The sequence below is a fragment of the Apostichopus japonicus genome, chromosome 9 (assembly GCF_037975245.1).
Source record: "Apostichopus japonicus isolate 1M-3 chromosome 9, ASM3797524v1, whole genome shotgun sequence".
Classification (NCBI taxonomy): Eukaryota; Metazoa; Echinodermata; class Holothuroidea; order Aspidochirotida; family Stichopodidae; genus Apostichopus; species Apostichopus japonicus.
In genome coordinates this window covers 28,274,591-28,289,603 of record NC_092569.1, presented here as the reverse complement: position 1 = coordinate 28,289,603, position 15,013 = coordinate 28,274,591, and the positions used below count along the sequence as shown (strand labels likewise).

General features: G+C 37.6%; 1 protein-coding gene and 1 long non-coding RNA gene across 2 annotated transcripts; one reads left to right on the top strand and one right to left on the bottom strand.

Moving 5' to 3' along the window:
* Window positions 1-514: 514 nt before the first annotated feature.
* On the top strand, window positions 515-4,071 carry LOC139973481 (uncharacterized). The gene is made up of 2 exons (XR_011795228.1): window positions 515-1,389; window positions 1,470-4,071. It is a non-coding gene; the product is annotated as an uncharacterized lncRNA (long non-coding RNA).
* On the bottom strand, window positions 2,215-13,573 carry LOC139973480 (transcription elongation factor A protein 1-like). Its single transcript, XM_071980193.1, has 9 exons — window positions 13,354-13,573; window positions 12,199-12,273; window positions 11,254-11,380; window positions 10,744-10,908; window positions 9,280-9,357; window positions 8,642-8,796; window positions 7,707-7,853; window positions 5,012-5,083; window positions 2,215-4,229 (listed from the first exon to the last, which is right to left on the bottom strand). Exons 1-9 carry the CDS (start codon window positions 13,420-13,422, stop codon window positions 4,221-4,223), a joined length of 897 nt encoding a protein of 298 aa, XP_071836294.1. The 5' UTR covers window positions 13,423-13,573; the 3' UTR covers window positions 2,215-4,220.
* Window positions 13,574-15,013: the final 1,440 nt, after the last annotated feature.

The following is a 15,013-nucleotide window of genomic DNA, read 5'->3' as shown; positions in this document are numbered from 1 at the left end:
CCCTATACCCAACTCAGTCATGGAGAATGATTGAAATCATAATAATAATAATAATAATAATAACTGTTTTTTGTATAGCGCAGGTATCCAGAGCACAAGGCAATGTTCAAATGCGCTCCCATATAAAGGGTCTAACTGTGATATTTCTCAAAAAGGATAGTTTTTAACTGTTTTTTGAGATCCGTCTTACTGGATGGAGAAATCATGTGCAAGTAACATCCGTATCAATATAACTGGTAATCTGAGAAAAAATCGTACGTAAGAGTCGGAGGGGGTGGGGGAGTGAGGGACGAGTGGTGGGGGTATTAGATCATACACACACACTTCTGTTCTGTTTAAAATGGTTTTTTTTTTAGATACACGTTCAATTATATAGTAAAATTGGTATTTGCGGTAACCAGATGTTGGATTTTTTTAAATATCCCTTCAATGCTGTTATTGATTTTAATGTGAACAATGTTGTCATTCACTTTCAGAACATGAAGAGAATAGCAAAACAGAAAAGGGGGAAGGGAGCCTGGGGAGGGAGTAGAGGGCATTGCCGGTTGGATTCACAGCCTAGTAGCACCATGAGGTAACATCGCAAATTTGACTGCCGCGATCGTGACAAGACTATTAAAAACTCCATATATTTCCTAATTGGAACACACGCTTTCGTTAGATATTTAGGGTTAGTTGATCCTTAAGATCATTCTTATCCATAATAGCTAAAGATAAACGGTTGGGTCTGATTTCTACTTTTATCAATGGGGGATGTTATAAGGAAACATGTTATATAATGATAAAAAAAAAAAACTTATAACATAAAGAGTAATTATCGGTAACGAACAAAATAAATAGAGGACTAACAATTATGATTGTGTGCACCTGACTTTGTTTTCCATTCTCAGAAATGCCTGTGATACAGGTTGCTATTTTACAAATATAATGTACACTATATACAATGACCGAGGAATTTAGAGAGATATGGATATTGAATGACTGCAAGCATTCACATTATTCATGGGTCAGGGGGAATACAGGTCCTAGGGCCCATTGGGAGGAGGGGGGGGCCTATGGAAATATGACATCATGTGTAATGTTCTCTCATTTCCTTGTTAGCATACTTATTGGAAAAACGAAGACCCCAAAAAAGCAGCCTGTTGACGTAATTTTCCTTGGGGTCCGATCTGATCATACGTTTAATGGATGCAAACAAGTATTACAATGAGCGTTTCTCAACTTGGTTGTGATTGACAATAGCTGAATTTTGTAATTTCCAGTGGGTAAGTGTTCTGTAGTTCATTCACTTGTAATTTCCAGTGGGTAAGTGTTCCGTAGTTCTCTCACTTGTAATTTCCAGTGGGTAAGTGTTCCGTAGTTCTCTCACTTGTAATTTCCAGTGGGTAAGTGTTCCGTAGTTCTCTCACTTGTAATTTCCAGTGGGTAATTGTTCCATTGTTCATTCACTTGTAATTTCCAGTGGGTAGGTGTTCAGTTGTTCATTTCACTCGTATGATAAGTCTAATGAACTCAGATGCCGATTCAGCATTGAGACATTCCCGAGATATATTAAGATAATGTTTACTCGTTTTTTAGCATATCCAACAGGCAAAATTAAAGAGACATCGGTACTTACCCTCACTGAGACACTTAGTAATCTAACTGAACACTGTTATCTCTGGAAATAATGTAGTGGGCGGACTCAGCGACTTTTGAAACTTTCTGTCTGAAGGCTGTGTTCTTTGGTGTGATTTGCATGGCCTAAATTTGTCGCGTATCCGTACAGTGCAACATGTAATTACATATTACATGCCTTTCAATCATAAGGTCCCCGGTTCGAGTCACTCCCAGATTAATGTATGTCGTCTAGTTACAGAGTTGTTGACAATAAACAATTCAGAATCATGGACGTTAAATATGAATGTAAGAGACTGACTTCGGTCAGCTTGCGGCTTTGATAAGCCAATGATGGCTTCTTCGCGAGTTCCTGCTTGGAAGGAGGATCTAAAATACATACAAACATACATACATACATACAAACATACATACATATTAACGTTACCATTAACATCATCATACCATCCATCGACAATCATACTATCCTTAAAAAAACACAACGAAACCAGAAGACCTTTCCTGACATCCATTATCGCAGCACCAATTAAATGATGCAGCAAGCAAACGACAATGTGAAAGGTAAATATATTACCTTGGAAACCTCAAGGTGCAATCATTTATAAAGGAGATTCTCAGAGTAGGAGCAGAAGTGAGATTTGTCAGAGATAATGCCTTTGACAAACTTTTTTCTTTTTACCCAGGGAAACAAAAACCGGCTCTTGACTCATAGACGAGTTTCATTCAAGTCCTCTGGCAAAATTCTAATAATAATAATAACAATGATTATTATAGTAATAGTAATACTAGTATTCCTATAAATATATTAAATCCCCTGAAATTGTCAAGAGATTTTCAATGCTGACGTAAATACCACAGGCTGAGTCAACAATCAACTAGTCCAGTATAAAAATTGTTGATTAAAATCGAGAAGAACATATCAATAATTAAAGTCAAAGTGCTCGTAAGGAGTCACAGGTTAAAGTTAAAGATATTATCACCTGCAATGAAGGTAGCATCTACAAATGTATTGTTTCCTCTCTTAAAGGGTGTGACGACTCACGCACAAAGAAACGTCTCATGCCGGTAATCTGACCTAGTTGCTAATGAGGTGTAACAGAAGTGTTACACACCACCATCGATCCCAGAAAATACACACACAGCTTGCTACCGTCGGTAATTAGACACTAGTGTACAGTAAATACATGCAGCTACGGTCAATACCCACAACACAGTGTACATAGCAGCGATGGACATCTCAGGTCCAGCTAAAGATAACAAATTTACACGTTTTCATTACTGTCTGCATTTTGTAGCGACAAGAAAAAACACTTCACTTGCAAGCAACGGAAAGTAGAGGGTGGCACGCGATTTGGGGTGAGTCTTTGTGGCTAAATTGATTAGGATCCAGGTCATGTTCCTCAGTGTCAGGCCTCAATGTTAATCAATTCATCCATTGTTTCATTAAGCCTTATTAGTACTCAACTAAACATATCCTTGTTTAACTTCATACGCAAAACAGGGACACCCTTGGTTGACATTCAATTCAAACTTTTATGCATTGAAAACATTTTGTTTGAGGCCATAAAAAAGTCTGTTGTTCCTATTCAGGGAATTTTCTATAGGCTATTGCACTGCAAATTGCTATGCAATATGGGCAAATTGCTGTGCAAAACGGGAAAATTGCTATGCAATATGGAAATGTTGCTATGCAAAATGGGCAATTTGCTATGTAATATGGAAATGTTGCTATGCAAAATGGGCAGATTGCTATGCAAAGTGGGCAAATTACTTTGCAAAATGGGCAAATTGCTATGCAAAATGGGCAGATTGCTATGCAAAATGGGCAGATTGCTTTGCCAAATTGGCAAATTACTTTGCAAAGTGGGCAAATTGCTCTGCAAGTGCAGAGATGCATAGCACTCTTTGTACACAGTAACCGTAATTGCAAACTAAATAATTCCATACTATTGAGTTCATTTTTGGTGAGGGTCAACATTCAAGGAGCCATGAACCACCCCAAACATGACATGCTATAGATAGATTTTAGCCATTTCTTGAATGAAACCTAATAGGACATTATGTCAAAGACAATTTGAGAATAAATTTCCCACAGCTGGCAAAAAATGCTAACTCTCAACAACAACATAAAACCCTGGCAATTTTTATTTGACACAAAAATTCACCTCTCCTCAAGATCACTCCATATTATTGCAACTAGATGTCTCTAAAAAAAAAAAAAAAAAAAAAAAAAATCTAATCAATCTTAAAGCTGTGAAGGGAGATCTCACCTTAATTCACTTCACTTGAAGAATACATATATCTGTACGAATGAAATGGCTTAGGGAAACCCATCCTATCAATAGTCTTGCCTTATTGTGTGTGTCCTGAACAATGTGAGAAACTTTGACACAAGTTTTCTCCAACCAGGCCTACCCACAGGGTGGTTTGAGATACCACCAGTCGGTTTTCTTCCTGGTCCAACGGAAATCCTTTTTTAACAATCTTCTAATTCTACCAGCCTGATCACGGCGGTTAAATTTTCCTTTCTTGCTTCGTCATTATTTCCATCCGGCTCATGGATCCCGGTTATTTCGATTAATGAAACAAAGACCGAGGTGGGATCAACAGAACTGAAAAGAAAATGAACAAAGCTGAAAACTTCAGGGCACAAAGTTTAGAAAAAGGTCTCAAAACCATGAGTGAGTCCAAAGAGGACGACAAAAACCGAACGATAGGAGGGAAGAATTTAAAAATTCAAAAGCTGAGAAGAGTACGATACAGAATTGAACATGAAAGATTAAAAAAACTCTTGAAGGAACTGGTCTACTTGATTTAACACTTCAGTGAAACAGTGTAGAGGTTCGTTTTAATACATGGCAATGCAATTTGCCAAAATTACCCTCCTTGGTATTACAACCTTTGACACAAAGAGACATAGCAGAACAGAAGGCAGTTTTTCATCCAGTGTGTTGATGTCACTAACTTTGATAATTTGTTTCTCTCACGATAACAATTTTTCAACCACCACCCCACCCTCTTACCCACTGCCCCTCTCTCATTTGCACCACCCTGCCCACAAAGTACAAAGCGTCAAATAGCACTTTACTTTGATACATTGCCAATTTGACTTGAACATTTTAGAAGAATTCCAAAAAAGTATGAGTTTTGCTAGGTCCTACAAAAGTAAAGAGTTTCCCTTGGTGAACTGTTCCACTACAAAGGTTTCAACTTTCTTGATGTGGCTGTAATTTTATAGGCCTTGTTTTTGGAGAACCAGTTACCGTCTGGACAACATAATTTCAGACTCCAATCATCCAACACAACCGGGAAATTTCCTTAACGACTTGCCACATTCCTGAATCTGGTAATGCTGTTTTGAAACCTTGATCAATGTACAATTATTCCAACTTACTTTCCACCTGTTTCCGCAATTGTTGCAAAAGACAAAGGTAGTCATTGGTTCGTCGGCGCTACGGGTTTGGACCTGTGAGAGAGCCAGAATGTGAAAAAGAATTGAAATTTCAATCGCCCACAATCATTTAGAACTACTGTAGGTCAAACGATTGTCTCATAGCAGGAACTACTTTAGTCTTCCCATTGTGAGGCAGTCTTGAGGTTTATGGGAGATTCGCTTCTGATATCATAATGAAAATGGTATGGTTCTATACATCTTTATATCTGTGTTGCAATCTACCTTCTTTGCTAATTGAACAATAACAATACTTCTCTCCATCCCTTGTCTACTAATCCCCTTACATCTATCTCATTGTGTTCACCATGCTCATTAACCTGTCTGTACTTTGTGCATGTGTTTGTCCCTTCTGTTACTGTTACTTGTCATTTAGCCTCTGAAGAAGATCCTGCTAGGATCGAAACGTTAGGCCAACTTACTTTTACACTATATCAATACTGAACAGTTTATTTCATTTCTCCAGTATCCATCAAATAGAAGCCCTCCATGGGGCGCAGTGAAACAACAGCTAGAACAGGCAAAACGGGAACATATATAGAAACAATAGAGATATACAAAAAACTAAAAAGTTCATAAGAAGTTGTTGAACTCTCCATGCAGACAAGATTCTGGGTTAGATTTTGAAGGATGCAAGAGAATGAGAGAGCTTGATGGATTCAGGTAAATTGTTCCAAAGATATCGAGCAGCAGAAGCAAAAACAGCGGTTTCCCTAGGATCTGTTAGAACTCTAGACTTAATGGACCTGGGAAGTTACTTGCAGTGCAATACTGGATACACTGTTTGGTGTATAGATTGATGCATGTGTCTTCTACTGCAAGTACTTGACATGATTTGTATGTGTATCATAATGATCTGTTACATGAGTCCATACAGAAGGTGTTTAATGGGAGGGACATCAAGTAAGAAGACAGTAGTCAGCAGAATATAGTTAACATAAGAGTATAGTTCACATCTAAGACACACACACACACGGTGTCTTCTACTGAAAGTACTTGACATGATTTGTATGTGTATCATAATGATCTGTTACATGAGTCCATACAGAAGGTGTTTAATGGGAGGGACATCAAGTAAGAAGACAGTAGTCAGCAGAATATAGTTAACATAAGAGTATAGTTAACATCTAAGACACACACACACACGTCGTCTTCTACTGAAAGTACTTGACATGATTTGTATGTGTATCATAATGATCTGTTAGATGAGTCCATACAGAAGGTGCTTAATGGGAGGGACATCAAGTAAGAAGACAGTAGTCAGCAGAATATAGTTAACATAAGAGTATAGTTAACATCTAAGACACACACACACACGTTGTCTTCTACTGAAAGTACTTGACATGATTTGTATGTGTATCATAATGATCTGTTACAGGAGTCCATACGGAAGGTGTTTAATGGGAGGGACATCAAGTAAGAAGACAGTAGTCAGCAGAATATAGTTAACATAAGAGTGTAGTTAACATCTAAGACACACACACACGTTGTCTTCTACTGAAAGTACTTAACATGATTTGTATGTGTATCATAATGATCTGTTAGATGAGTCTATACAGAAGGTGCTTAATGGGAGGGACATCAAGTAAGAAGACAGAAGTCAGCAGAATATAGTTAACATAAGAGTATAGTTAACATCTAAGACACACACACACACGTCGTCTTCTACTGAAAGTACTTGACATGATTTGTATGTGTATCATAATGATCTGTTAGATGAGTCCATACAGAAGTTGCTTAATGGGAGGGACATCAAGTAAGAAGACAGCAGTCAGCAGATGAGAGTATAGTTAACATCTAACACACACACACACACACAAATATATATATTGATGACATGGCCACACCTAGCATCATCTTGCGGTGAAACCAAACAGAATCTTTTTTTTTGTAAAACTCAGCTGAATTGAAAGGCTTCAAATATATCTATAAACTAAGACAAGACTTCTTCATACATGAAAATAGTAGCCTCCAGATTACATGAAAACTAGATGGTGCTAAGATGATGTTGCACCTTTGTTGCTAGGTGTGGTCATATCCTAACAACCAAAAAGGTTTGGCCATTTTAGGTTGCCCATGTTTAGTTTACTCTGAGACGTTTGGAAAAACATCAATGTCAACCTTATCTGAGATGGCTACTTAGATGTCTTTCTTGATTTCATTGCTGGGGGTGCTTTATGAGCAATCCGGTCCTTTGTTGGTGACTATCCCATAGAGCCATACCATTCCTGGGGACGCCATATGAGCCATCCAGTCCTTTGTTGGTGAAGATCCCATATGGCCATTTCATTCCTGGGGGTACCATATGAGCCATCCAGTCCTTTGTTGGTGATTATCCCATATAGCTATTTCATTGCTGGGGGCGCCAGTCAGACGTTGCATCACCTCTGAAACCATAGGACCATGGATCCCACCCTGGGTTCTTTCGATAAATCCCAGAAAGCGACAGGGAAGGGACACCATGGCAAATTTGGATTTTAGGTATATTTGTTACCTTGTCCGTGACCCAGCTAGGGGTGAACTACAGGGGTGAACAACCTGTCCTGTACCTTTTTATCAAATACTAGGTATATGTTAGCTACCAAACTCTTTTAAGCAAAGATTGCCATGCTTTGTAGAAGCGAAGATGTATACACACCTGATTATATGTACAGTTTTTCTTTCCACACTTGAAACATTTCATCAAAGAAGACTTTGTTCCACCTGTCATGGCCATTTGATGTTCATTGATGGCTTCTTTGGTGAAAGTGTTTCTCATTTCTTTTAATTCCTGACTGGCCATTTCCTGCAAAACAAAAAGACATTCAAGAAAATTTTTTGTTTATTAAGCTATATCTTACAATATCTTACATGAAGAACAGAATTCAAAGAGAAACTCATAAAAAAAAAAAAAAAATAAAGGAAAACCAGAGTGAGATCTCAAATGGGATGCCAAGAGATTGGTCATCAGTACTGGCCCAAAATATATGCGCATGCTACATACTGTTAACAATATGAAAAATGTACCCTTCCAGAGGATTTGAAGAACTGACATGGTTTTACAAGACATTGAGGGGTGATCAGTAAGCCAATGAAATGTCTCAATGTGAAAAAAAGCTGAGAGCGTAAGAGAGTATAACACTTGTTGAAGTTTGAGCATGGGTGACCATTATTTTAATTTCTAGCATATTTGTTTTGTTTTTGGGGGGGTGGAATACTCAGGGCCAAATTAACACTTAACACATAGGCTAGTAAGGCCATAGCTTCAGGCCCTCAGGTGTTTTAGGCCCTTCAATGTTCAGATTTGTACATGGGATTGAAAGTGCTTCTCTGTACATTATAATGAAATTTCTACATTTTTTTTTCCATTTTTTTTATTTCTGGTGTACAAAATATGATATAAAACAGAATTTTTTTCACTATTCTCTGAAGGATCCCAAGCTGGAACTTCCAAAAATGTACCTTAATGGAGTAGGTAGGTAAATATATTCGGTCAGAAGGCACTTTAGAATACTTTTTTTTACACCCAATAATACCAAATGGATATATAACATCTGAGCAAGAGATTAGGCCCTTCATTCTCGTTATTCTTACCTCTGAACCCATCTTTGCAATCTTCTCGGGAGTTATTGTGCCAGTCAAGACGGCAAGTCTCAGGAGTGGATTTCTCTGGTCTTGTAGGTTCGATACTCTGCTCCGCACTCGATTCTTGTACTTCATATCTATCCTGACAAACTCTGTAAATACGCGTGAGCATAACATAACGTTAAGGCAAACATAGTTTCTGAGTTGGCAGCACAGGTTCCTCTGTTATACAACAAATACATATATACAAATTTCTATATGTAATAATAAGTTGATGTCATTCCTGCTTGCAGTAACAAAAGTTGAGAAGTCAGATGAAAACTCAAGAATCTGACAGAAACATACCTGCTCAAGTTGAGGGAATATGTCTTACACAAATATAAAATGCAAATATTAGGTAACTATCCCTAAACAGAACCATTATTCCAGTAAGGCTTAACTATCCCAAAGATTTATATACTGCAGCAGATTTTTGTACACAGGAACAATAACATTTTTAAACAACGAAAAACTTTTGAAGCCTCAAAAGTGCTTCACAAACTTTGAACACTAAAATCATTCCCCGGACATCACTATTCAGAACAGACACATTGGCGATGTGAGCTTGGTGCATGTCAATTATACGTCACTCTTTGTTCAAAGGATATAATCTTCAATGTCACTGCTTAATGTTTCCGGATCTTGGAATTTGGATTTATCAAGTTCAGGAAAGGCATCTTCATCAACTGTCCATAGTAAAAAAGAACAGAAACAGACAAAGTTACATTTCACTACCACACAGAAATGATGACACAACTAAGTTTCAAGCCTGTGAAGCTCCAGTCAATACTTAAAGGTCTGCTGTATGGACCCCAACTATAGCATGTTATCACGGAAAAGTTACTAGAGATTATGTAATCGACCTGCCATGGTCGTAAAATGACCTCTTTTTACCAATTAGCCTGCAACGCCTGCCACATATTTTTTCTTAGATGAGGGACTTTGTGTGAATGCTGTATGATTAACTGAACTTTAGACATGAACATATTTCCAGTGTTTACACAAAGAGCCTAATGGTGCTAAGAAGGTATGCACTGTAATTGTAAAGCCTGAGGTCGATTTAACTGTGGCAAGTCGATTATGTAATCAAAAAACTTTCCTAGCTATAGCGTGCTATAATCGGAGCCAATAAAGCAGATCTTTAAGAACAGAATGTGAACAAGGATGATGAGAAATCCTGAGAACTTTTCCCCTGGTTATGTACTTCAGCGATGGATATGACACCATCAACCTTTTTTGTGAATTTTTGTGAATCTTGTCAACAACATAGTGAGGTTCACACAGGGGTTAGGGACACGGGAGAGGGGATTGATTGGTGAGGTGCTAGTCAGAAGTAATGCTACCCTTACACAACATCTGACCAAATATAACACTATTTAACATTAAATAATTTGAAACTTTCAACTCTCAAGCAGAGTTTTAAGGACATGTACTAAAAACATGTTACGGACAAAATTTATGATATGAAAAATATTAATAACTTTTTTAAAAGAGAAATTTTGCATTACAACCAGTTTTGAGTCAGTGGTCTCATTGCTTTCACTCTATCTGCTAAGCACTGTCTGGATATCTATCCATTTTCCTGTAAAACCAAGCACTTATTATTTTGGTAAAGGGGACACCAAATTTGCTTATCCAATATTATATTATCACTTCTCTTCTCACAACTCTCTTCCACCCCCTTTTTTTTTTTTGTCCTCCAGTTTATTCCCTACCCTGTTCCTTTAATCCTCCCTTTGTCCCTCTACTGTTTATCTCCTACCTCTCCTCTTCCCCTGTTGCTTTCTTCTCTCCATCCCTTGTCTACTAATCCCCTTACATGTATCTCATTGTGTTCACGGTGCTCATTAACCTGTCTGTATTCTGTGCGTGTTTTTGTCCCTTCTGTTACTGTTACTTGTCATTTAGCCTCTGAAGAAGATCCTGTTAGGAACGAAACGTCAGGCCAACTTACTTTTACACATTCTATTACACAGGCTCTATAGTGGATAAGCAGTTTGCTAACAGTTTTAGTTTATTTGGATTTCCAATATTAGCTATGTCAAAGATAAGTCAAGTTTGTAGAAACTTACATGGTGTTTTGAGAGCATTGGCAATCATCTGACGACATTTTTCCCTGACTGAGTTTTCACCAGCTAGAGAAGATGAATTTGATGATTTGCCATCTTCTTTCCTCGAATCTTCTTCAGAGTTTCCTTGCTTCTTGCCTTCCGCATCTTCTTTGGTAGAAGATGTCCCTGGATCAAAGACAGAAACACACATGAAAATAATTGATTGGGTAAAATTACTTTTAAATCGAATGGCCGTCAAAACTTTCAACAAATGGTTTTAACGGTGGCATAAAAGCAACAAGCAAGACTTGAAAACTGGAAATACTGATTCACAAACAGGCACAATGCCTTTCAAAATTTGCCACCATGACTATCTTACCCCATCCCCACCTCCTCAGCCCCCCTCCTCTCAGGCTCCAAGCTGCTGTCTCTATCAGTTGCCATTTTTGTGGTGACCTTGTTAAATTCCAAGCCCTGGAATTTGAAGTTGACGAAATGAACCAAAAACAAAAGCCTATCTATAGAACATACCATTATTTTTGTTATCTGTTGGAAGTAACTTTTTCCACCCTTTTATAAGGCCCTTTGATAAGGTGATCACTTCTTCGTTAGAGGTTTTCTTACGTAGATTATTGACAGCCATACCGATTCTGGTTTTCTGTACAGGGGTGGAAAAAAATAAAATCAGTTAATCAATACACCTTTCAGAAATAAAAACACACAACTTTGGAAAGTGCAAAAATAAGCTCAGTTTGTATATGAGCAACATGTGCATACAAGGGGTACTGTACATTAAGAGCAATAATCCTGATAATATTTCAGACAGTGCCAAATGTTGTATTTGAAATTGGGATACCCTCCAATACCTTGAGATTGCCAAACCAAGGAAAACATTCAGTCAACTGGCGCCATCATTGTATACATTCTTTAAAGTTGTGTGGAGAGGAATGGTTGGTTGTCCAATGGCGAGAATAATGGAAGGTGAAATAAACCACTTTGTAACGAATAAGAATTATTGAACTACATATTACAATCTTCAACCCTTTTTCATGAAAAATTTCCAATAGAAGTATGAAATTCGCATGAACATGATGTGGGTTACCCATACATATTATATATATTTATTATTTTTGTTAGCAAACTGCTATTATAATTAATGCAAAAGCCTACGCAAACCAGTTAGCCTCTGAAGACGATCTTGCTAGGATCAAAATGTCACACCCTCTAACTTTTACAAATATATTTATTTTAAAGATACTGTTTCACAAATGACTTGATTTGGTGGTCCAAGGAAGAAGGGGGATTGAGGGTGTAGAGGGCATGCAGGAGACATGTGCAGGACTTATGGGAGGGCATACAATAACCCCTCACTTCCACCCAATCCCCTCCTACTGTACCAAATGATGAACAGAAGCATAGATATGATTGTCGGGAGGATGGTGTAAAAAAGACTTCACTGTTTAATGAACAGCCTACCTGAAGTACATCAAGTGTAATTTTCTTTGCCTTAAGCTCTTGAAGTAGATCAAGTGCCTTTGAATAGTCTTCGACCTGTGAAGTACACACAGCAGTACAAATCAACATATGCGAAATAAATTTTGTATCACCTTTGATTATCTGAATAACAAAACAAGAGGTATTATCAGTAGTAGCTGTACCAATTAAAGATTTAAAGATTAGAAAGACAGAAATTTGCATTATAATAAGCATTTGAAAGAGTCCTTTATTTTTTATATTTTGGGCAGGGGGGGGGGGTGTTCAAAGGGGCCATTCAAAGCATAACATGCTTGAAAAAAGATTGGGAAATGGCTAAATGTAATAATAATGCCATACCAATGTACAACAATGTTTCTCAATCAGTAATCTGTTATCTATCCAACAAACAAGATAGACACCTCTCTGTCGAAGAGAAACTTAACGTGATGTTAAACATGTTATTCCTGTACTGTAAGACAAATGGTAGCATTGTATTTCATCATTGTGTGCTCTTTCTGTTACATATGTACAGTACATAGCTAAACAGGCAGTCTCCTTCATCTTCTAGAATTGATAGAACAAATATTTCTCATAAGACAGCCAGTACTGAGGGGCATCAGAGATTCTGCACTAATCTACTGTAGCATGTCAAACAGATAAATAGGCCTCTTTAGGCCTGTTGTGCATTATCTTCAAACTGTCAAAGAAGCAATTTCTTTGCAAGTATCATTTCGACCTGGAGGACCCATCATCCTTCTTTCACTTGTAGGTTTTCCAGACTTCGGCCAAAATCCCAAATCATCCATTACAATGATAGAATTTGCCTACACTTGCCCCTAGTTAAAATAAGTTAAGTTAGGGTCTTGCAAGTTGTATGCCATGTGTTCACAAATCACAGTTTGGGAAGGCAAACTGTCTAGGGCTGCCAAAAAAAGAAGAGGAAGTGCTTAACTCAGTACTGTTGAGTTTGAGTATCAGACAATCTTATTGATCTTCACGATAACCTTAGGCCTTACATTCATACAATCATAGTTCACATTGCTGTGTACCACTGAACTAAAAATCGTTATGTTCATACTGTGCGGCCTTATGTTATAGAAAACTGCACACATCACTACGGTAGGATGGACGATGAAAGAGACCAGAACAACAAACCTCGCTGTCCGCAACCATTTTATCAAGTTGCTTGCCGATTCTCAACACCTCTTTTTCGACGATCGACATTTTCCCTAAATGTTATTCTAAAATATGAGCGGGGATAAAATTTTGAGACACAAGTGGGAACGACGGAGAAGAATACGAGAGTAACAGACGGCTTGGGTCAGTCTGAATTCAGCTTCCCACACTTTTTGAGTTCAGATTTCACCTTGTTATACATGCAAAATCTAATAGTGATATGGCGCCATCGATTGCTTGCTACCTTCGTCACGTCCACGGCATCAAGTTTGCCAGCGTCAATAATAGTCAAGGTTTTCCCTGTCGTTGCATGCCTAAGTTATCCGCGAAACTGTGCTTATTTCTTTGAGTTGGTAAAAACGGGAACTGAGGGACAAAAAACAGTCCCCGTCAACGGCATTACCTCCAAAGGGGTACAACAAGTAGATAGCAGGTTCACACTCCAGAGGCGGCGGAAGAGCGTACAAATCTTCACTTTATTTCAATATATATGCCAGGGTATTTCTACACTCAAAAAAATGAAGTGTTGAAAAGTAATCGATAAGTGTCATATCAAACACTTCAGCCTAGCTCGTACAGGGACAACACCCTCCTTGCTAATTTTACACTTTCCGAGTGTTGAAAATCTAACACCTCGCTGGTGTTGAATTTATCAACACTTGCAGGTGTCATTGTCACACCCAGTCCCCTAAATTTAGCTCTTCAAAGGTGTTTATTACTCAGTTGATGGGAGAGCTGTAGTAACACCACATGTCTGCTATTTTAACACTTTTTGCGTGTTGAATATAGCCAACACCTTACTGATGTTCAATTGACACTTGCAGGTGAAATTGCAAACCCCAAATCCCATAAATATAACACTTACACTCAAAAAACGTGATACACAGGTTAAGTAAAATTATACTTAATTTTCATGTGAAATAACAACACTAAAACATTTAAGTAAAAATTATTTAACTGCTGGTTTGTACAGTTTTACATGTTTATTATGTAACGCAAATACAATACTGTTATGTAAAATTTTGCCAGAGAAGTTTACATAGCACCCATTTAGTAAATATTTTATACAGGTTTTAGGTTAATTATTACCTGGTAATTAGGTAAACAATATATGGATGCATGTTTGAATCGCTCACAGTAGAGAGGTACATTTAAGAGAGAGCAAAAAGCAATGACAACACAAACAATTCAGAATGTGCGATTTTCAGCAATTAAACACCCTACTACCTTCCTATTCCAGAGGTCCATATATTATATCCCATTAAATGTAAAATAAACAATTTAGGCTATAAAAGTGGAAATGTCTTGTGGAATGAAGTCAACTTAAAAGTGCCAACATTTTCAATTGCTACAATTCAGTTACTTGGTCTTTATTGTTTGCGCATGCCTTTTTGTATTCCAGATTAAACACAAAGAAACAATTCTTCCCAAAGTCAATTTCAAATATGCAACAACTTTAGAGAAATTCTGATCCATGGGATCAGAAAACATGGAGTGCTATGTATGATGACTGCTACACTACAGTGACTATGTATTTGTTGTTGGCAAATGCCTTTTGGTATTCCAGATTAAACACAAGAAACAACTCTTCCCAAAGTCAATTTCAAATAGGCAACAACTTTAGATATATATGCTGATC